Below are 23,149 nucleotides of genomic sequence, written 5' to 3'. Positions count from 1 at the left end.
TGTAAGCTTGGCTTTACTTTCTCAAAAGCACAGGCACATCTGCCCTGCCACTTTCCTCTAATTCGTCCAATGGGACTTGAGCACTGCGCACGCACTGCACAAATAGTAAAAATTGGCAAGTGCACGTCAGAGCCTTGCAAAGCCTAGGCGACAGCCACGATGACGTCACTTTGTGTGTGCGAACCCTCGTGAACAAGTGGCTGCGTCGAGTAGAAACTAAGCTTTAGGAGGAATACATAATGTTAGCTTTAGATCTGTGCATAGGTGTCAAGAATAAACCAGTTTTTGTAATGTTACTCAATGGAGATAAGCTTATATTTACAGCTTCAGTTGATTAGATTACCATTGCTATCAACACCTAATCAAATGCCATTAATGTTGCAAAGACGACTTATGGAATGTATAAAAAGGGTGTTGAAGCAGCGTGTATGTGGATATATTTCAGCTGCATATGAATAAATCTCATTACCCTAAAGCACAAGCTACTCTGCCGTCTCAGCCGGCTTCTTTATCAGCTGCCACGTTTCCACATCACCAACTTACGGCGTTTCAGCTCCTCCCTGCTGAACAAATGTACCTACGGCAGCTTTCAAATGGTCAGGAGCGATAAGAGGAGAGCATCAGATGAAGGCAGCAACAGGCAGTCACCACTCTGAACTTGGGAGGGGGTTCTTTCGCACGGCCGAGGTGGAGAGGGGGCTTTTGATGATATGCACATTCTGGTTAGAGAGAGGCGTTAGAAGTAGATCTCCTGTGGTTTCTCAGATGTTGTAGAGAGCCTGAGGTCTGAGAAGTTACCTCCACACAACGCGCACACACACACATACATACATACATGCGTGGCAGAGATTTGTGATATTTTAAATGTTTTTATTTATCTGTGTTCGTTCACTGCGAATGTAGCAGATGTTCGTCAGGTGTCGACATATCCTATGTTGGAGTTTGAGTGAGAATTTGAACTTGTATTTTCTGAGAAGCTGTTAGCAGTCGTCTTTCAGTCTGACAAACAGCCTCACTCTGGGTTTTGTTTGGTGTTGTTTATTAGTGGTGATTGCCAAGGCACTATTGCTCATACAAACCCGCCAACCACAGGTTTTAAACTTCACTGTGTAACTTGTCCCTAACGGGTTTGTGCTACAGACATGTATGACACCTCAAATCATGTGGTTTGTTGAGGAGAGGTGTGCTATTACTTCAGTTTGCAGACAGTAAAACGGTCAAAACAATCCACTGGTCTCACATTGAAGAAGAGACTTGAGCCGTATATATGAATGAGAAAATTTGAGATTTTAGGCAAGAAAGCAATCACACAGAACACCCTAGTAATTGCATAGCAACACACTTCAAACACTCAGGTAGTGTTGAGTAAGTTACTCAAAAATAGGGGTGTCATGGTTCAAATTTCTCACGGTTCGGTTTGTATCACGGTTTTAGGGTCATGGTTTCAGTATGGTTCGGTATTCGCTATGTTCAGAAAAATACAAATAATACTTCCAAATCCAAAGTAAGAATACTGTATTTGGTAACAACCACTTCAACAGGTTTGTCCTTAATAAAAATCATGGATTTACTACAGTAACCATATTTAAATCATGGTATTGTAATAAAATTATAGTAACCACAAATTCAACATGGTTACTGTCATGGTTATAATATATAGTACAATCATGGTTACTATATGGAAACTACAGTATTACTGTTGTAAAACCATAGGTTAATTGTATCAAAACCATAATTTCTGCTAAGAAAACCCTGGTGACAGCAGTCATGGTTACTACAATATTACTATAGTAAAACCATTGTTCATTTTCTTTAGGGACCTGAACTGTAAAATTACCAATTCAGTATTTTAACTTGATAGCTGCACTATTACTCTACATGCATCAACATTAAGTACATTTCAAACTCAACTCAACATATATCATCATTCAGAAGCTGTACATCACTATAGAAGGAACCTTGCTATTAATATGGATATGAGAAGGGATGTCGCGGCTCGAGTGTTTTAATCATACACTGAAATCCTACATCTTCAACGGAGTATGGCAACATAACTTCATGGCAGTGAACACCACAAGCGTTTTAGTTATTGTTTCATGTATGTCTGAATTAACACTGAGTGCCTGCTTAAAATTGGAAGAGAGTGTGTGCAGTTTCGGCTCACCTACGGATCTTTCTCCGGGTGATAACGGTGTATGTGATTAATCGTATATCGATGTATTACCAGTATACAGCACTCGCGTCAAGCAATGTCTGCAAACAGTGCCTGTTTTGAAAACTTTTTTTGACCATCGCTTTTGTAATCGACTGCAAAAAGAAAATGTTCCCAGTGAGGAGACTTGAATAACGCAGGGGGCTTCTGTATTAGCGGATCATTTTCTCCGCTTTTCGCTTGCCATTTTCAACTACTCACAGCACATGCAGAACAGTGATGTCATCAAGTTGACCCACGTGAAACAGAGGCTGAGCGTGTCCATTTACGGTGGTTGTAACTGTGCGTGTCTATTTGACGCTTTTTCTTCGCCAAACCTTCTCCAGATGCGTCATTAAACTTGAGGTGAACCGTGGTGCCAATGCTTACTGAACCGTGTGTTACAACCCTACTCAAATGTAATCCACTACAAATGACTAATTACTTCTAAAAGTTTAATCAAATCACTGACTATTACAATTACTTTATAAAATTTTAAAAAAATTATAAAAAAACAATCACAATACAAATTACTTTGTCACTTTCTAAAAAAATACTTCACATAATTTGTTTTATTTCTCTGCTCAACAAATTCAAAATATTGTCTATATTTCCTCCTCTTTTTATTGTCACACAATTCATACACTCAGCATACGCGTTTCTCCCTTACAATGACTTGTTAGGGGATGCACACCCTTCGGAAACACAAAACAGAAGTAGATTTAAACATTCATATTTTGCATGTATTCTACATAAATAATATTTTAGAAATATATTTAACCAAAGTAGGTACTTTAAAAGTATTACATTAGTTAAAAGTCAGTAACTGTAATCTCATTACAAGAATTTAAAATGTATTGTTACACTACTTTTTGTATTAAAGTAATTGGATTACATTAATTAATTACTTTGTCATTAGATTATACCCAACACTGTACTAACAAGCTTAGAAATCTCAAAGCAACGCCCTTGCAACCACCCACAGCACACTAGCATTGTGGCGGGTAGTTTTGCAAGGACCATCACCACTCCACCACTTTCTTCAGAAAATGTAAAAATCTGTTATTAATTATGTATTTAGTTGAGTTCTCTTGTCACATGAGCTTTACAACATTGTTGTAGTTAATGAAAAATTAAACTAAAACTAAAAACATTTTCGTAAACTGAAATAAAAATAAATAAAAAAAAAAAAAACTGAAAGTAAAACTAAAAAATACTCAAACGAACTAAAATAAAATAAAAATTATCTTGAATTTATTTTAGTTTTTAATACACAGTAGTGTGAATATGGAAATTTTTCTCTTCTTGGCACTTTTAATTATGATCCAAATGTCACATAACCTGGCATTACATCTTTTAAAGAAAGCATAGAATGGCTCTTACCTTAGTCAAAAGAAAAAAAATAAGAAATACTCAACTTGAGACTGGAAGAAGAACCTTTGAAAACCCTCTTTTGACCAAATCCCAGTTTTATTTATTTATTTATTTTTTTCAGGCAGTATTTGAAAAGTTGTACAGAGGAAAAATTATTTTATTGAAAATATCTACAAACTATATGGAATCATTTTTCAAATTTTCCTATACACATTCATATAAGTCTTCATAGGCAACATTTACAAACATTAAGTCAGCTTACTGTTTTATAACCTAAATATTTACCTCAAAATTATTTTTTTCATTGCTTTTCATGAAATGAGCTTTGCTACACATCCTAATCATCAATTTAAAACCTAAATAAGTTAATTGTTTATTTCTCAAAGATTATTTTAATGTTTAATGGGATACACATTGATACAATAGGGATCAAGTTTAACTGTCCCACTTTACCCATCTTCACCCTACATTATAAAGTTTAAAACATTTACAATCCACCTTAATTAAACAAGAAAGTGCTACTAGATAGAGGTACCACAAGACTGCCTTGAGAAATTTAATGATGTTAGATTTTTTTTAAAAGATACCAGTAAACACTTTAGCTTTGGCAACCATAAAACACTAAAAATTAAATAAAAACTAACTAAACCGAAACTAGAAAACACTGAGAAAATGAAAACTAAACTAAAACTAACAGACAATGTGTGAAAACTAACTAACCAAAAATAAACTACATTTGAATGAAAAATTGAATATAAAATAGAAACAAACTAAATAAAAAACCCAAAACTATAAGAACCCTGCTTCACATTTGAATTTCATTTTTTCTTCTCAGTAATTGTATTGAATTGTCTTTTCATTGAAACACAGTTGTTTAGAATGGAAAATAAGCAATTAAACGCATCAGTGAATCTTTCAAGTGGGAATTTGTCATGGTCATCCACTGAGAAAAGATAAATAGGTTGAGGCCATTGTTGTTTTCCCGAGGCCTGTTGTCTCTGTGGAATCACAGATTAAAAAAACAAAACAACAAAAAACACTCAGTATCTGAATATTTTGAGTCTAGTTCTGCTTGGTCATTCTGGGAAATAATTTGCTGGAGATCCCAGTTGTGTTTCCAGCGAATTTCAAAATCTACTGCACGTGTCCTCAGCCCTAAAGGTCTGGTGTAATCCCAAGTACCCGACAGGTGCCGGGAGTCTTGTTTACCTAGAGGCCTGTCTCTGCTCCAGACTTCTCACTTCAGCCCCGCAGCATCATGGGACATATTCCACTCATCGTGCCTGCCAGCCAGGTGCTCCCGCCCAGCTGTCTCCAATTCCTGGGGAATGAAGACTGAAAATGGCTCAAATAGGTTTACATCCATTACGGTGTGTAAACACTGTGATAACATGTTATCTCCCCTGTGCCTCTGAGGCAGGAAGGATGTTTTCATACCTAAGTTTGCATAAAAAAACGGCAGAAACATCTGTTCTGAATGACAACTAGTCTGAGATATGGCAGTCAAAGCCATTAATTGGCATGAGTTATGAGGCAATTAACACAGCTTTGTGAATTTGCTGTCCTAAAGCTTTTTAGTCAAATTAATTCACTCTGCGTGATTCATGTCTTGAAACGTTAAAAAACTTGAGATAAATGTTATTTTGTGCTTTTGCACGAGCAGGAATGTCGCTGACTGGGTTCTCCCAAATTAAGCATTTCATATAATGAATCAAATTGATTTACCTGTATGTTACCTGTATGTCAGGCTGGTGTACAGCACAATTTATTTTCAACAAAGAAATGAACACCTCAATTTTGTAATTCACTTTACAATTTAAGATTGACAGGAGAAAGATATCTAATCTTTTAAGTTACACCAGAGTGTTTTAAAATAATGAGAAATTCGTCCTGTGGAGTTAGCGCAGTGGTCGTCATTACCTGAACCCCTCTGTGTTCAAACATGGATATTCTTCCCTCCTCACTTCTGTGTGAGGGTCTCGAGTGGCTCTTGGTGTTCCAGACCCCCAAGGATGTTCTGTCCGATGTCTGTTCTTCAGTCACCTTTATGCTTTCCATTTCTGTCTTTTTTATCTTTCTCTTCTCTTTCACACCACCATTAACGTATCACTGATTGCAGTTTTGTCATTATTCCAAGGACAGAGCAACAGGCATCTCTGTGTATATGCCTATGTCATGTGCTTCTTTAGTTTCTCCACTTGAAGGTTCATTAAAAAAATATATATATAAAAAAGGTTTTGTTGTTGGAAAGCTCTCAAAGAGTAGAATACAACTATCCTATTTGTTTTACAGATGACAAATATAGCGAGTAATGTGAACAGGTGTTACTTATATGCTGTGTTTCGCTTATAATTTCACAAAAAATAAACAGAACATAAAATATCACATACCATTACTTTGAGTAGGTGATTATCTTAAAAACGAGCCCATACACAAAGTAATCAGAAACATAGATCATTAGATGACACACACAAAGCACAATGTGCACACAGCATCTGGCTATCTGGCATCGTGCTATATGACTACAAACATGTTAGCTTTCCTGGCTCAGATGACGTAATCGGAAACCAATTGGATTGATTTCAGATTGTTCCAACCAATGGTGATAGTCCTCCATATTTGGCCAGAGTGATCAATCTTTAATTACATATGGCCACCAGGAGATGGCACCAAGTACATGACACAGACTCAATGATGACTCAAATGACACAGAATGCAACTCATTCTGTGAAATCTCATTACTAAAATCATGTCTGCATGCTATGCATACCTTTAGTCATTGTAGTGTTTGCATGTGTAATTAGTTTTTATGTACAATTATTATGTTTTATTTGTTTGGAGACACTTTTAGACAGAATGATAAATTATTTTTGTAATGCTATAACTTTTGATTGCTTTGTCGTATCAACACAAAATTTTACCCAGTGACAGGTGATATGCTTTAGAACAAGAAACAAGTAGTTTTTTGGAGCTACCTTATTTACACCCTGATACATATGTCAAATCATGAAAAATAAGAAAAAAAAAATTTCTGACTTAAGTTTTTTTTTCAGCAGTTTCTTGTGCTGAGAGTCTCAGAATTTATTATAATCTATATTTAAAAAAAAACTTTTAATAATTTTCTTTACAAACGCTTAACCCTCCTTTTATTTTTTTTATTTTTTTGTGTCGAGTATATGCCTTTAATTTTGAGTTTTTCGCTGAAACAGGAGATCTTTAAAAACACCCTCAAAGCTTAAAGGGTTGATGATAAAGCTGAAGCAAACTGAAGGAGTCACTTGATGCTTCTTGACAGTAATGAACCCTTTGGGAAGTTTGTGTTAGATTATGGGATTTATTCTTGTTTAATTTTTGTTGATTTTTGTTAAATCGACAAAAGCAGTTTAGGATAACACGTTTTTCTTATTATCTTTGAAACATATCTTTGTTTCTGTTTGCTGTGCTGTTTTCTGTCTACATGTTACATGCTTTTTTTCTCTATGTTTGCAGTATGGACTAGAGCGGATTCTTGGTGAGGAGAAGAGCCTGGCGCTTTTGGCCCAAGCCATTAACCCATGTCAGCCGGCCATGATGACAGATGTAGTCAAACTGCTTTCTGCAATCTGCATTGTGGGAGAAGAGAACACGTAGGCCTCACAACTTGCCTTTTCCAGCCTTTGAGTAGACGTCAATTTGTTTATCATTATGGTGCAGTTATTGTTTGTTTTGGTGTCTTTTTATTATTTAATCTCCCTCCCCACAAGTCCCCATATTGATTTTGACATCAATAACGTAAAATACCCAACTCATCGGAAGTGTTTGGACACTTAAGCCACACTTAAAAATGTATGCATTTCATTATATTAGATAATAAAATAACAAACTAAGTGGCATCTGTTATGTTGCTAGACTTGGTCTTAGTCTTATTTCTTCAGCTACTTCTTGTTTGTAGCATCATGTATGCGTGAATGTCAGAGTAACTGTGGAGTATAGAAGCAGCAAAAACCAAACTGCTTTCCAATATAAACAAACAAATAAGTTATTGATTGCTTCCATCTTGCAAATAGAATTTATACTTAAGCTTTACACACATTCTTATTGATGCAATTCTTTGTGTTTTTGTTTGATCTTTTTGCATAGATGTTATATTATATGCACATCATACATTTGGCCCAGATGCTTAAAGAATTCATTACGGCCACTTCATCAGAGCACTCTCCTTTTAAATATATTAGTAAAATAAAATAGTAAATAATGAATGCCTTGCATTTATATTTGTCATTTGTGCACTTTTGTGTTTTTTAATATTTGTATTTTTTTATTTCCTGTATTAAGATTGGAGAAAGTCCTTGAAGCCATCACCACTGCAACAGAGAGAAGAGGGATGTCACGCTTTAGTCCTATCGTCCAAGGCCTTAGTGTTCGTTCTGTCCAGTTACAGGTAAGAGTTCACCACCTTCTAAATCTGCCCTCCCGTTCACCTCTCTTCGGCTGATACATCCCCACCATTTCCTTCATGACCTTGTATAGTAAAATACACACTCAGCCATATGAACATAAACATTGAGTGTTATATCTATGGTAATTGCAAATTGAAAGAGAAATTGCTCCCAAACTGAACTAGTGACACTTTCTAAAAAAAAATAAATAAAAAAAAAGCATCAAGGTGTTTTTACTATGGTGCCTATATATGTTATACTTTTTTATTTTCTGAATGACTTTTTCCAACCCAGTAATAGCTACATCTTCCAGATGTTTCCAAAATCATTCTTCCTTTTAATATAGTTTTCCAGTAAAAAATGTTTAAACATCATTCAATCTAAATAAGTTTACCAGAGAAGCATAATTACAAAGTGTACTAAGACTAAATTTAGTGTGCTACATGCTTTGAAAACAAGTCTTAATACGTTTATACTGTAGTTAAAAAGAAATATTGTTTTTTAGTTTTTGTTTTTTACAGGAAAAACACTCAAAGATATTGATTAAGACTGTTTTGCAATAATTGCACAAATATCACATTTTAAAATCCCTAGTTGTCCGTTAATTAACACTTCAGTATGAAGTAACACTACCCATTTTCCCACTGCTGTTTGCACTATTTAAAAGGCTTGTGTGTGTGTGTATGTGTGTGTGTGTGTGTGTGCGCATTGCTTAGATGGGGAGAAATTTATATACAATTCCATTTTGAAAGTTTCCCTCAGAGATTTGAAGGCCGGTAAATGGCCATGCTGAGATGAAACACCAGCAATTTGTTTGATAGTGACTTCAATGTTACAATGAATCACAGGCCCTGAATCACCTCTAAAATGCAATTTACACTTTGAAATCCCCCCGTGTCCATCTATAGAGGCCATCACGAAAGGATCAGAAAACAAATGATGTCTGGTGCTTAAGGGGCCAGTTCTTTAATATAAGGATGCATTTCAAAAGCTAGTTACAGATGTAAATGTGGTTCTGTGAATTTCGAATGACCACCAGAGATGGTGCTCTAATAGTGGATAATTGCAGCTCCAGCCAGATAAGTCAAAAACATATACCAACGAAGTCACGTAGTGACGTAAGCCGAGCTGAAGGAAATATAAGCCACTGCAGCTCGTCACACTGCCTTAGAACATCTTTCTCGCGTCTTCCGAGTGACAGGGAACTCTGGCGGTCATCCGGAATTCACAGAACCACAGTTACATCTGTAACCAACATTCTGTTTCTTTCCTCCTGACTGCCAGAGACGGTGCTATAGTAGTGGATGACCAATACCAACAAAGTCACTAGGAATAACTCGCCCAAAACACGGGTTATTGCCGGAGCACATCAGAGCTTACATCATGGGATGAGGCAACGCTGACGTTGTAAAATCTCGTGAAGGTGCAGGGAGAGGACCAGGTGGCTGCAGCTCAGATATCAGAAAGGGAAGCACCCCTGAAGGCAGCCCACAAAGCGGAAACAGCCCTGGTGCATCAGCAATTTTGGCATAATGTTGATAACCACAATAATAATAATAATAAAAAAATAAATTAAAAAGTCCCTTTTTTCCTTTAAATGAAGCCCAAATCGAGGTTAAAGTGAGGCACTTCCAATGGAAGTGAATGGGGCCAATATTTGGAGGGTTTAAATGCAGAAATATGAAGCCTATAATTTTATAAAAGCACTTACAATAATTCTGTTAACTTGTGTATTGAGTTGTAAAGTTGTATTTAAATCATAATTTGTACAGTGGTTTTAGGGTTTATGACGTTGCCTCATAATGGCAATGAAGTTGTAAAATTGGCTATAACTTTACACAGAAAACTTTAGTGAGTAATTTTATCATGCAAAAATCTTGTGAACATGTATACTGTTTACATCTTGTGGCTAAACTTTTAAAGTAGTGAGAATTGTAATGCTTACCGATTGTCCCCATTCACTTCCATTGTAAGTGCCTCACTGTAACTCCGATTTTTGCTACTTTTAAAGAAACGTTCACAGAGGAGCAAGTTGAAATACATTTTTGTGATATTCAACATTATGCTTTAAATGCTTTTATTTGAACTTAACTTATATTGAAGCCATAATATTCCTTTAACTCTGCTATTATTGTTCCTGCTAAAAACACTCTGTTTACAATGAATGTTGTACAGTATTTTGATATGGTTGACTGCAAACCATACCAGTATTTCCTATTCAAGTTGAAGAGCTTTTTTCACTTTTTTATGACTAAAACAATTGTGATATAGACATAGTCTTTCAGAAATCATTGTTTTTTCACAGTACCAATTTTTTTTTTTTTTTATTTTTTTTACTTCTATTAAATATTTGCACATGCACACAAACATGCACATGCTCTAAAATTATAGAAATAATAATAAAACAAAAATCTTATGTTTTGTAACTGTAAACTTGTAAACCATGACAACCATAGTTTTTGCCAAACATACCATAATTACCACACTTATGGTTAATAATACTTGGTGGGAACATTTTAGGCAGGAAAAGATAAGATTTTGAAAGCTTTTTAAACAGTTTGAACAAGATACCTTATGAAGTTTTATAGAAGGTCTGGTAACAATAAAATCAATAACTATGGTATTTTGGCAGAACTAAAAACTCTGGTCACCATGGCAAATGGTTAATACATTTGTGTATAATAGTTTCAAAATAAATGAAAAGATCAATACATTAGTTTCTACCCTGTCTCTGGCCCTCAGTCTGAAATGCTCGGTTTTAAGCTCTCTGGCCATTTAAGTAGGGGTGGGTAAAAATATCGATTTTCCAATGCATCGCAATCTTCATTTGATGATCTCAATATCGATTTTCCAAAAGCCCTGGATTGATCTTTTACTGTATGGGCAACCCTCCACTACAATGAGAGGAAATCACTCGCATTTGCAAACAAATTTTGCGCTATGCGACTAAAAATGTATATATTTTGCAACTGGGTTGTAAATGTTTAGATTTCACTCACCAGTGAATGAATTGTGTAGCATAGTGTTGAAATATTCAGCAGCGTGATCCTTTCACTGCGTGTTGAGAGTAAAAGTTGTTCCGGTTTAATGCGTGTCCAAAGACGAGATACACCTGACCCATTTAATACCCTTTCTGTTCTTTACAGTCAGTTGTTCATAAAAAAAAATAAATAATAATAATAATTCTAATCAGGCATACCACAGATCAGATAGACATTTGAGTCTCTCTCGTTAACATGCGCTCATTTAAAGACACTGTTTACAGAAATGCAGGATTCCTTTAAAGAGACAGTACCGTTTTTTTTTAGCATGTTCAACAAATAAATGTAAATACCTGTAAATAGTACAAATTATGAAATTAAGCAATAAAAATGTAACAAATTATAATATATGCTATATAATATTTACTGATTAAATACATGTTAAAATGTGACCAAAATGATGAAAAACTAATAAAATGTAATTAATACAATTTATATTTTCATATTGTATGTAATAAGAAGATATCCTATATAATTCACAGAATTAGCTGGGAGAGATTGATTTAATATGCAAGAAAATGGGACATTATAAATTAAATATACCCATATGAATCGATATTGAATCAAATCGAATGGAAATCGGAATTAAATCGAATCGCGAAATCTGTATTGATACCCAGACATACATTTAAGACTTAAATATAAACGCCCAATTTTGTGATACTGCCATATTTACAATGCAATCCGAAGAAAGTGAACAAACTCCACAAGAACACAACATTTATAAAAATAAATTTCAGGATTAACATATAACCCACATCCAACACATTTCATCTTAATATATTAAACTGTTCAATCAAGCAGCACCATCAACTATCAAAGAGTCATGACATATGAAATATTCATGGATTAAATTGTTTACATATGGTATTGTGGTCCATTAGTGTTTTAACTTGCCCATCCTTCAATAAAAGTTTCTTTGCAAAGCTTGAATCATATTGTGACTGGTTCACAAGCAATCCACACTGATATTAGCCGAAAAAACATACAGTCCACGCTGAAATGTTCTAAATTCCCAAAAGTAACACAATCCACGGTGATGTTGGGTGCTTAAAATGGCTTCAACAGGCCAAAGCAGAGACTCTGGCCTTCACCAGTGCGACATCTCACATCCTCCGTTTTTGTTTACACACAGAACGAAATTTGTGCTTGTAACGCTCTTAAAACGAGACACACACATCACCAGAAACACATCAAAATGATCAAAGATGTCCATCTAGTGCATGTTTACAAAAGACCAACAGTTAAAAATAGCACAGATGGGTGCAAATACGGTCCAGGACGCCTTCAAAACAGCACGACAGCAAACAGCAAGATGAAACAGAATGAAGGTCTCCTTTTTAGAGTTATAACTTGAGATTGCGTCTTTTAAAAGTGTCGCAAGATACATGATAATGGTCAAAGCCGTTCGTCTAGTGCATGTTTATGTAGAAAAACATTTAAACAAATGAAATGTCCTGTGTAAGTTGACTTTGAATGAATCTCGCATGACAGGCCATTCTCTCTCCTCTTTACTTGTGTGACTGACTGAGCACCAGTGGGAGGGCCAAGGGTGCAGTGAAGAAAAATAGGCGTTGATAGCTTGCTGAAGAGGCAGTCAGTCATACTGTATGCAGATGTATTTGGTCCTTGTGACATCACAAGTTGCAGCTTGGTTTAAATAAATGCACTCTCTATTGAGGAGGAATTTTTCAGTTCTGAAACTTACAGTATGTTGTTATAGTACAATGACATCTTATATGTCAAAGGATCAAGGAAAATGTGATTCCTCATGTCATGACCTATTTAAATCAGATGAGAAATAGATGAGCAAAAAAATTAAAAAGAAATAAATAAAAAAAATGTCCTTTTCAGTCTGGTTAATACAATATCAGTGAAGGCCAACCATTGTGTTTGGAAGGCCCCAGTAAAGTTTTATTGATTTGACTGGTTATTGTTCCTGTTTGCTAATAGTCAGCAGTGATCCCTTTTAACTGCATGAATCATTAATCAAAGGCCTTTATCATTGGGAACAGTTTAGGGTTTCCCTTTAGGTTTCTCTCTCTCTCACACGCCATTCTTCTCTTTTTGCAGGAGATGTTTAGGGCCATATGTTCAAATAGAAACTCTTAGAGACACAAACGCACAGTATATTGCATTAAGTGCAGTGTGTTTATGGAGGAGGAGTGAGATTCAGGGAGAGCTTGAGGTTGACCATAGAAATATTTTCCTTTTGCATTTTCCATGGAAGTTTGTATATGATTCGGCATGTTTTTTTTTTAATAAAAAATGTTTTTATCACAGTTGCTATATAATTTGCATTTTCATGTCTATATCTAGTGGATAAATATTTCAGCACTGTATTAATCTGGGCTAATGGAGAGTGAGTGATTCTCACTTGAATGCAAATTTTCTTTCTTATTCTTTCACTCTTCATTCTGTCTTCTTACCACTCCCATCTCTCACCATGCATGAGAAGTAGGCAGATGAAGAAGATGGTAAAGTAAAGCTATTAATGATATACTTATTTTTTCTTTTCCCCCCATGGAGTCTATCAACAAGTGTCTCTTATAGGCTCAACCTTGCTCAGATTTTTCCACTGTTCAACTACTGAGGCTCACAAATATGAATAATACAATGTCAGCTTCTCTTAAATCAAAGGGATTTGCCTATGAAAGACTTATCTGCCAAAGTAGATTTTGTGAAGCGATACAAGCTATTTTAATAAACACCAAGTCTTCTTAATAGTCTAATTTTATACAATAAAATATTTGGATTGTAAATATTGGCTACTTTTTTGTCAACACCTGAATTTTAAGATTATAAACATATCATACTGCCTTTTTTATTAGAAGTATTCCCTATTGCATACTAATTCTCAAAGGTTTCTTTTCAAAAACATGCACATTTTTCAGCCTATTTAGGTTCATAACACTGATAACAATTAGCTGACCTGTAGGTGGTTTCATTGTGATTTACAATTTACAGATTTCCCACTAGCCATGTGTCATCACAACATGTTAGACTGAAACTCACCACTATAAATAATTTGTAAATAGTGTGGTCATCTTTAATGATCAGTTTTGTGTCATCATTGAATATAACGTCAGCGTGAAAGTGTCCAAGAACATTCACAGACACACACAGAGCCATAAAAACAGTTCACTGTCTGTTCAACACGTCCCCTGAATGCACCATTGCCTTTTAACTAAACACTCACTCAAGCACACATGATTTAGGGGGTCGCAAAGGTGGCTTATCAATAATTGATGACATGTGTTGGCTTGAGGAGGTAAACATGCCTATTAGTTTTTGACTGAGGTGATGGAATCCTTTATTCTGGTTGAGAGCTATAAACTGCTGTGCTACTTTTCAACAGGTCCAAACTTCAATTTCACATACATACATACATATACAAACAAACTGGCTTTTGCTTTAATGTAACCCTTAGTGTTGGAGTTGTAATACAAGATGTGACCCAGTCCAGATGAAGTGGTGATAAAACTAATATATCACATGTATTAGAAAAAGTGAATCACCTTTGCTTTTTTGCAGTTCACTTAAATAGCCTTGTTTTGTGACAATAATTTTAAAAGAAAGAATATACTGTGTTGCTCCTCAATTAATATGAGGTCATAAGAGCAACATGTGTAATAATTATACAAGAATTCGAAGGTGCTGTTTAAAATAGTTTTGTATGAAGTATAGCATGTCACACTGTGGGACATTGCTTGACATGTCATATCAACTACATCATAAGCTGTCAAACATTGTTGCATACATATACTGTATATGCTCACTCTCAGTTATTCAAATATACCCTCAGAAAATACACACACACTCTTGCAGGAGCTGAATGTTATCTTCTCCTCCTAGGTGGCTTGCATGCAGCTCATCAATGCCCTCGTGACGTCTCCTGATGAGTTGGACTTCAGGCTTCACATCCGAAATGAATTTATGCGCTGCGGACTGCGAGAGATCTTGCCGGTAAGCGGCTTGACCCCTGCTTGTGTATTAATATTTAAATGAGTTGTCCACTTGAGTGAAATATTGTAAAATGGGTCTGCACATAATTTATGAGGCCTGAAGGAGAGGTTGCTCGGCTGAATCAATACCTACAGACAGGACTGGATTGGTCCCTCTATCTCTCTCACATTCCTCTTGGCATTCTGAATGTGGTTATGTTCTATCAACAAAAGCCACTGAAAACTGCCTGAACAAAACAGCCGAAGTGTGTGAAATGAAAGCCAGAGAGTGTGTGAGTGAGATAGATTAATGCCTCACCCATCGTATTTATTATTCAAAACAGAGTCTGCCTCATGCCTCAGAAACAGGACTAGATACTGGAGTGAGTGGAAAACATCTACATAAAGGAATGAGAGGAAAATGTTTTGTTTTTCTTAATGTATATTTTCAAAATTGTGTTTGTCCAGTTTTCTTTTCCCCCCTCTTAAAGGGATAGTACAACCAAATATCAAAATTCTCTCATGATTTATTCACACTCATGCCATCCCAGATACCTTCTTTCTTCTGATGAACACAAATGAAGATTTTTATAAGGATATTTCATTGTCCTTACAATGCAAGTGAATGGTGACCAGACCTTTTGAAGCTCCAAAAATCACATAAAGGCCACATAAAAGTAATCCATAAATCTCCATTGGTCGTCTCACTTCTGAAGATAAGAAACAGATGAATATTTGAGTCTTTTTTTTTTTTTAAACCATAAAGCTCCACTTTCACTTTCAAAATGTTAAAGACTGTGAAAGTGGAGATTTAAAGTTAAAAAAAAAAAGACAAATTTTGATCTGTTTCTCACCCACACCCATCATATAGCTTCTTAAGACATGGATTAAACCACTGGTGTCGTGTGGATTACTTTTATGTGGCCTTTATGTGATTGTTCACCATTCACTTGCATTGTTTGGACCAACATAGTTGAAATATTCTTCTAAAAATCTTCATTTGTCTTCTGCAGAAGAAAGTCCTAAACATCTGGGATGGTATGCGGGTTAGTTTTCATTTTAGAATGAACCATCTCTTTAAAGGGGCCAGCTTCAACATGTTTGTCAATTTATTTTTCACTTAATTCCACTTTTAATATCAGCCAAGGCTTCTGGCTTCGTAATTTTGTTTTAAATTACTATTTTCTGTTCCCTGACATTTTTTCCCCTCTCTTTCCCTTAGAATTAATTAAACCTACTGGTTTTGTCACTGCACATTTAAGACTGCTATATATAAATGCACTTTATGACTGGCTAACTTCACAAATGAAACGATTAACAACGCCCACACTAAATTGCTCAATACTTGTGTTGATGTGTAAATGTGGGCGGCCATATGTTAATATTCTTGTTTTTCTGACATGAATACTCTGACGAATTCTGACAGTTTTTGCATCTTCGCTTCCATCAATTCTTTGGTTGCTGTGGTGGAAGTTTTGAGTTGAGAATATGTCTGCATTAAACTTTTATTTCCACTGTTTTCCATGACTTGGCCCTTTTAATTATCTTTTCCCCACTCTATTTTTGTAGAGCCTGAGTGCTATAAAAAGTGATGCTCTGGAAATCCAACTAAAGGTGTTTGAGGAGCACAAGGAGGAGGACATGATTGAGTTCTCCCATCGCCTGGAGGACATCAGGAGTGAACTGGAATATCCTTTTGACACTATCATTTGATATTCTGTCCACAATTAAACACTCCTCAGAAAACTCACCCTCCCTTGTGTCCTCCTCCCTTTCTTTCTCCTACTCATTCTTTGATCCTTAGGGTTAGGGCCTTTTAATCTCAGACAATAGTATAATAGTCATACACAGTTCGGCCTGACTGTTACAATGCCCTTCCAGAACATACACCACCACCATTAGAACTTTAATTTGAACCATAAATCATCTTGATTCATTTGCTTTCATTAACAGAGTGTTTTTAGTTGAGAAAGTTTTCATGCTTTCTTTATATGTACACTATGTGCAGAGAAAATTGTCTTGAGTATGCTCTCTCTCCTCTTCTGCATGTTTCAATTTTTCGCCTTTATCATTCTGCCAGTTGCAATTCTTGAGTGCTCCTTAACACAGTGCGTACTGATATCGGGGATGTGTTTAACGTGTTATACAGCACTGTGAAGGAGACCGATGCCGAGTGTTATTTCCTCTCGATACTACAGCACCTCCTTTTGGTCAGGAATGACTATTTCACACGGTAAGGTCCTATCTGCATTGACTTTCATCAGAACATAAAAGAGGCACTAGTCAGGTTTCTGTTTTTTAAATTCAGTAGCGTTTGAAGATCACTTTCAGGGAAATTGGTGCAAAATAAAAATAGAAACAGAAGTTGTACAGGGTTCCCACGCATCCTGGAAAACCTGGAATTTTCAGTGCAGTGGAAAAGTCATGGAAAATGAGAAAATACCTAAATGTCCTGGAAAAAAAATATTTGTCCTGGAAATTGTTTTGTATAATAAAACTGTTTGATTGTATCGCTGACAAGGTTTTTGTGACATGTACAAAAACATTATAACGATGTGGACTCTATTTCAAATACACAAATCCCTATCGTTTCGTCACTGCCTGCAGCTGCACACTGTGTAACAACATCAACAGTTGACTGTCATGAAGCCTGTCAGCTATATTCTCTGCTCATCTGTCATCTGTGCTTTGTTCTGACGAAATAGTTTAAGCATTGATATAGTGCAAAATATGATTATTTTGTTTTGGGGAAAAAAGAAAAAAAAATCTGTCTATCGATCGTTGTAAACGTTATTCAACAAAGACAGTTGGACCGCAGATTTTTTGAAAAATGATTTCACACTCCCAGATGGTATCGTAGTGATACAGCCTTTCCACCTCAGGATGCTAATTTATTTTCAGGTATTCAGGAGTCCGCTTATACCACGATCACTACATGTAGGGTCCTATGATTTCCGCGATGTGGAAAACACACACGGAATCACTGTTTTATCCATTCATAAAAATTAGGGCTACGTGATAATGGTTAAATTATATTTAAAATGTTTTTGCTTAAAAGTTTAATTATCATTATTAATCAGGATTATTCTGTCATTTGAGCTTTTTTTTTATTGCAGGGCTGCATGATTTGGAAAATAAATATACTGTTGCAACTGCTTAGATATCAGTTCTGAAAGGGAAGAGAAAAAAAAAAACATAACATTACATTTAAACAGCAGCTCTCATGTTGAACAAAGTGTTAAAACTACAAACTACTTGGTGATTGCTTTTGACCAAAATTAAGTCATGTTTTGTCCATGCTACTCGTAAACCTCTGCGTCTAAATATTTCGGAGCATGCTCGAAAGTGAAACAGTGATTGATCAGTAGCAAACTTCTTAAGAGAGCGTGATAGGTCAGTTGTGTTGGAAATGGACTTCGAAAAAGCTTGTGATTTGGTCTGTCATCCATAGACAGCCTATACTGAACACTTTAACTGGCTGCAATTTGTGCTTGCTAGCTCATGAATATCACAGACGGTAATGATTAATTATCCTTGAGAGGCAGAAACTGTGATTGTGGTAAAAAATACGGTTAATTGTGCATCCCTAATAATGATCATCATGCTTGCTTTGTGTGTGTAGTATATGACAGAGCAGAGAGCTCTGAAGCACGCAGTACATACAGACCGTAATGAAATCACAGCTTTTTGGGGTTTAATAATCACACTGGGCGATGGAGCGAACTGGTATTTGGAGTTGAGAAACTAACGTAAAAAACACACACACACACAGTACCGCCGCTCCCTATACACATTACGCAGACTGCATAGGGCACCAACTCCCTAGGGGGGCACTAGGAACTCCACCGACTGCCGTTCCTCGCACATTATACCTTATTCAAGGACCTGATAACAGTTGCGGAACACGGACAATCGCCTCGCAAATCTACACCATGCCCTGCACCCTTGTCCTGGAAACGTCCTGGAAAATTGAGCCTTGAAAAGAGTGGGAACCCTGTTAGAGCCAATGAGAATGCCACTATGGCTCTTTTTTATTAAATTTTATAAATTACTTGCTGTTTAGAGCACGCAGACAAAATGCTTTGCCGAACTTCATGTTTGCTAGGGATCATATTTGCTTTGGCCCTGACTTTTCAGAATGGCCAGAGCAACATTTTAGATGCTATGTCTGCTAGTTAGTCCAGCTATGAGCAAATCATTTAGCCACATTAATAGACTTTTTTGATGCACACCTAGAAATGTATCCAGTAAATGTTTCCATTGTAGTTTGTGTCTCCTAAACATACAATATACACCAAGTTAATGTATAAATTTGTATGCACATTTTGGAAATATTTTTTGCATCTTGGTGTTTCCATCCTTAATGCAATATTTGTAAAAAAAAAAAAAAAACATTAGGTGGACAGAAACCCAGCTACTGATAACACACAGAGATCTTGGACAAAAGAGTCTGTCTTTCTAAACCGAATCAGACCCATAGTCACATTCCATTCATATAGGATTCATGCATTTTCTCAAGCACTTTTCTCCTCCCTTTCAAAGCCAAAGGTTTTATTAATTTCTGACTAATTAGAGCCAGTGATGCTACGGCATAGCTCTCCCTGTGTTAAGGTCTCACTAATAACTCGATGTGTTTTGTGTCAGAATACAGCTTTTCAAGCTCTTTAGCCAGTGAGCTGTATTGTGTTAGGAATAACAGCTTTGAAAGAAGAGAGAGGTGCAGAAGGAAAGAGAGTTGTAAAGAGACCATCTGTTGAGCAACTGTACCAAATAAAGAAGCATCCGTTCTGCTTCAAGAGATCAGCTGATGTAAACATCAAAGGCAGTCCACGTTCAAGTAGTGAGCTGGCTCGTACCTCTTTTTCGTACCTGTGTGCCTGGTGCCGTTAATCTACCAAGTTCAAACTGTTTTAGGGGTTTTACCCTTCCTCTGGTTTAGCTATAGTTGACCTATTTTTATAGTCTGTTTCACAACTTTTTCTACAAGCAGGAGCTAGTCTTGATAACATAGAGAGAGATCAGTCAATATACCACTTCCCTTTACCTTAACTCTCATTAGAGGTGTCAAGTGATGTACATACCATCTGCTCTCTCAATTGCTAAATTCATAGTTAACAAGGGCAGCTATTCTCACTTATCATCGATACCTTTTCTATAACTATCCACCATTTCCCTAGCATAGGGGTCAATGTTTTGAGTTAAATTTTACTCGCTGATATGCAAACAAGGTGTGCATTTTGCACATGAAAATAATACAAATAACCCATACAAGGAACACCAAATATATACAAAACAACCCAAACTGCCCTGAGCCTTACAAAAATAATATTTTGTACCTGCACTCATTCCTAAATGCACATACTAAATAAACTGTTACTCTGCTTTGTTGTCCTCCTCCCCAGTTGTTTGACTACCCACATCCTGCTGTTAAATTTGTCAGTTCCTATTAAAAGGTCTCAATCCTTCCAGTCCTTATTTTACACAGGCCGTCCTCACGCCCTGCAGGTCTCAACCCCCAAAACTTCCAGTGACAGTGTCCAACAAAAAGAATGAGCCAGCTTTCATCTTCCTCTCATCTCACATACCCACATTACTCTTCCCTTACACTATATAAATCTCTCTCTCTCTCTCTCTCCATCTGTGGCATCTGCTCAAAGATAGTTTTCATGTCTTCGAGCTCTCAGCTGGGGGTGTGTTAAACCTGCCCCTGATCAAAAGGCAGCTCCAAATCTGTAGAAAACAGGATATATTACTCAACTTTTAAAAAAAGCCTACGCAGATAGGCAAGGTCTGCCTCCTTCATTTATATACTCCATAATCACATGAGTTTTATTTTTTAGTAAAATCACACAGTGTGATTGTTTGGCAGTTTCTGAAGTTATGGAAATAAGCTTGTAATTGCAGAGCTACTGCACTCTCTAGGAATGTGGGCGTGTTTATGTGCCCTTAATGGCGACTTACAGTAATACTTAGAATATGGTAATTCCAAATTTACTGTGATCACAGAACTATATTAGTATATTTGATACAGTGGCCAAAAAATAAAAAATATGTGAACCCTTTGGAATTGCTGGTTTTCTGCAATAATTATTCATAAAATGTGATCTCATCTTCATTAAAGTCACAAGCATAGACAAACAACAATGTGCTTAAGCTAACAACACACAAACAATTATAATATTTCATGTCTTTATTGAACACATCCCATTAAACATTCACAGTGCTGTGGAAAAAGTTAGTAAACCCTTGGATATAATAACTGGTCGATCATCCTTTGGCAGCAATAACCTCAACCAAGCGTTTCCAGTATCTGCGGATTAGACCTGCACAACGTTCAGAAGGAATTTTGGACCATTCTTCCTTACAGAACTGCTTCAGCTCAGCCATATTCTTAGGATGTCTGGTGTGAACGGCTCTCTTAAGGTCATTCCACAGTATCTCTATTGGGTTAAGGTTTGGGCTCTGACTGGGACACTCCAAAAGGTGGATTTTCTTTTTTGAAGCCATTCTGTAATGGATTTACTTTGATGTTTAGGGTTATTGTCCTGCTTCATCATCCAACTTCTGCTGAGCTTCAGCTGGCACACAGTCACCCTGACATTATACTATAGGATATCTTGATAAACTTGGGAATTAATTTTTCCCTCTGATGGCAAGTGGTCCAGGCCCTGCCCAGCAAAGCAGCCCCAAATCATGATGCTCCCTTCACCGTACTTCACTGTTGGGATGATGTTTTCATGTTGGTATGTGGTGCCCTTTTTATGCCATACTGTATGTAGTGCTGTGTTTTCTTCCCAAACAATTCAACCTTAGTTTCATCAGTCCACAAAACATTTTCCCAGTAGTGTTTTGGAGTGTCAGTGTGGTTTTTGGCAAACTTCAGGAGCGCAGCAACATTTTTGTTGGAAAGCAGCAGCTTTCTTCATGGTGTCCTGCCATGAATACCATGCCTGTTTAATGTTTTCCGTATAGTAGACTCATGAACAGATGTTAACCAGTTACAGTGATTCCTTCAAGTCTTTAGCTGTCACTCTGGGGTCCTTTTTTGCCTTATTGAGCATTCTGCGGTTTACCCTTTGAGTCGTCTCGGCTGGAAGGCCACTTCTAGAGAGAGTACCTATAGTACTAAATCATCTCCATTTTTAGACAGTTTGTCTAACTTTGGACAGATGAATATCTGAGCTCTTCAGGATAACTTTGTAACCCTTTCCAGCTTTATGCAAAGCAACAATTCTTGATTGTAGGCCTTCTGAAATCTCTTTTTTGCGAGGCATGGTCCACGTCAGCAGATGCTTCTTGTGAATAGCAAACTCAAAATGTTTGAGTGCTTTTTATAAGTCAAAGTAGCTCTAATCCACACTTCCAATCTCATTTCATCTGCTGACTCAAATTAGCTTTTTTTTGATGTCATTAGCCTAGGGCAGGGGTGTCAAACTCAGTTCCTGGAGGGCCGCATCTTCAAGCACTCCTGAAGACCTTGATTATCTGCTTCAGGTGTGTTTAATTAGGGTTGGAGCTAAACTCTGCTGGACTGTGGCCCTCCAGAAACCGAGTTTGACACCCCTGGCCTAGGGGGTTCACTTACTTTTTCCTCAGCACTGTGAATGTTTAATGGGATGTGTTCAATAAAAACATGAAATATTATAATTGTTTGTGTATTAGCTTAAGCACATTGTGTTTGTTTCTACTTGTGACTTTGATGAAGATGAGATCACATTTTATGACCAATAAATGCAGAAAACCAGCTAATTCAAAAGGGTTCACATACTTTTTCTTGCCACTGTATTTGACTGTGTGGTTGATATGTGTACTTTATCAATTAGTGAATATAATAAATGACAGTAGAAATCTGAGATTGGTGTCAATTTCAATTGGAATTGGGGATTATTGTGATGTCTTTTGTTGACCAACACCACCACGCCTGTGCCTTTTCAAATAAAAAAATAAAATAAAATAAAAATACCCAATGGTGCTCATAACACAGGTCAGATCATATCGTAACATTTCTGCACCGTTTGTCCCGATCATTTCCTGCTCAATAATTTCACTCCTTTAAGGACATACTATATAGCTCACTAATTCTGAGTATATAATTAGAAAAGGCTAGATTAGTTAGGGTGACATTTACACATCTGGTATAAACACCACTATATGATCACATTATTTACTTTTGGTTATCTT

At 36.4% G+C, this 23,149-nt stretch overlaps 1 protein-coding gene across 1 annotated transcript in view; it reads left to right on the top strand.

Moving 5' to 3' along the window:
• Positions 1 to 23,149, top strand: part of diaph3 (diaphanous-related formin 3) — a 484,493-nt gene that overhangs the window by 183,905 nt on the left and 277,439 nt on the right. Inside the window, 5 exon segments of the mRNA XM_051672192.1 lie at positions 7,055 to 7,191; positions 7,880 to 7,985; positions 14,880 to 14,990; positions 16,538 to 16,656; positions 17,085 to 17,201. Coding sequence (XP_051528152.1) covers positions 7,055 to 7,191; positions 7,880 to 7,985; positions 14,880 to 14,990; positions 16,538 to 16,656; positions 17,085 to 17,201 — 590 coding nt within the window.

Source organism: Myxocyprinus asiaticus, chromosome 35 (genome assembly GCF_019703515.2).
Source record: "Myxocyprinus asiaticus isolate MX2 ecotype Aquarium Trade chromosome 35, UBuf_Myxa_2, whole genome shotgun sequence".
Lineage (NCBI taxonomy): Eukaryota > Metazoa > Chordata > Actinopteri > Cypriniformes > Catostomidae > Myxocyprinus > Myxocyprinus asiaticus.
The sequence above is the reverse complement of the archived record's forward strand: the minus strand, read 5'-3'. Positions and strand labels throughout refer to the sequence as shown.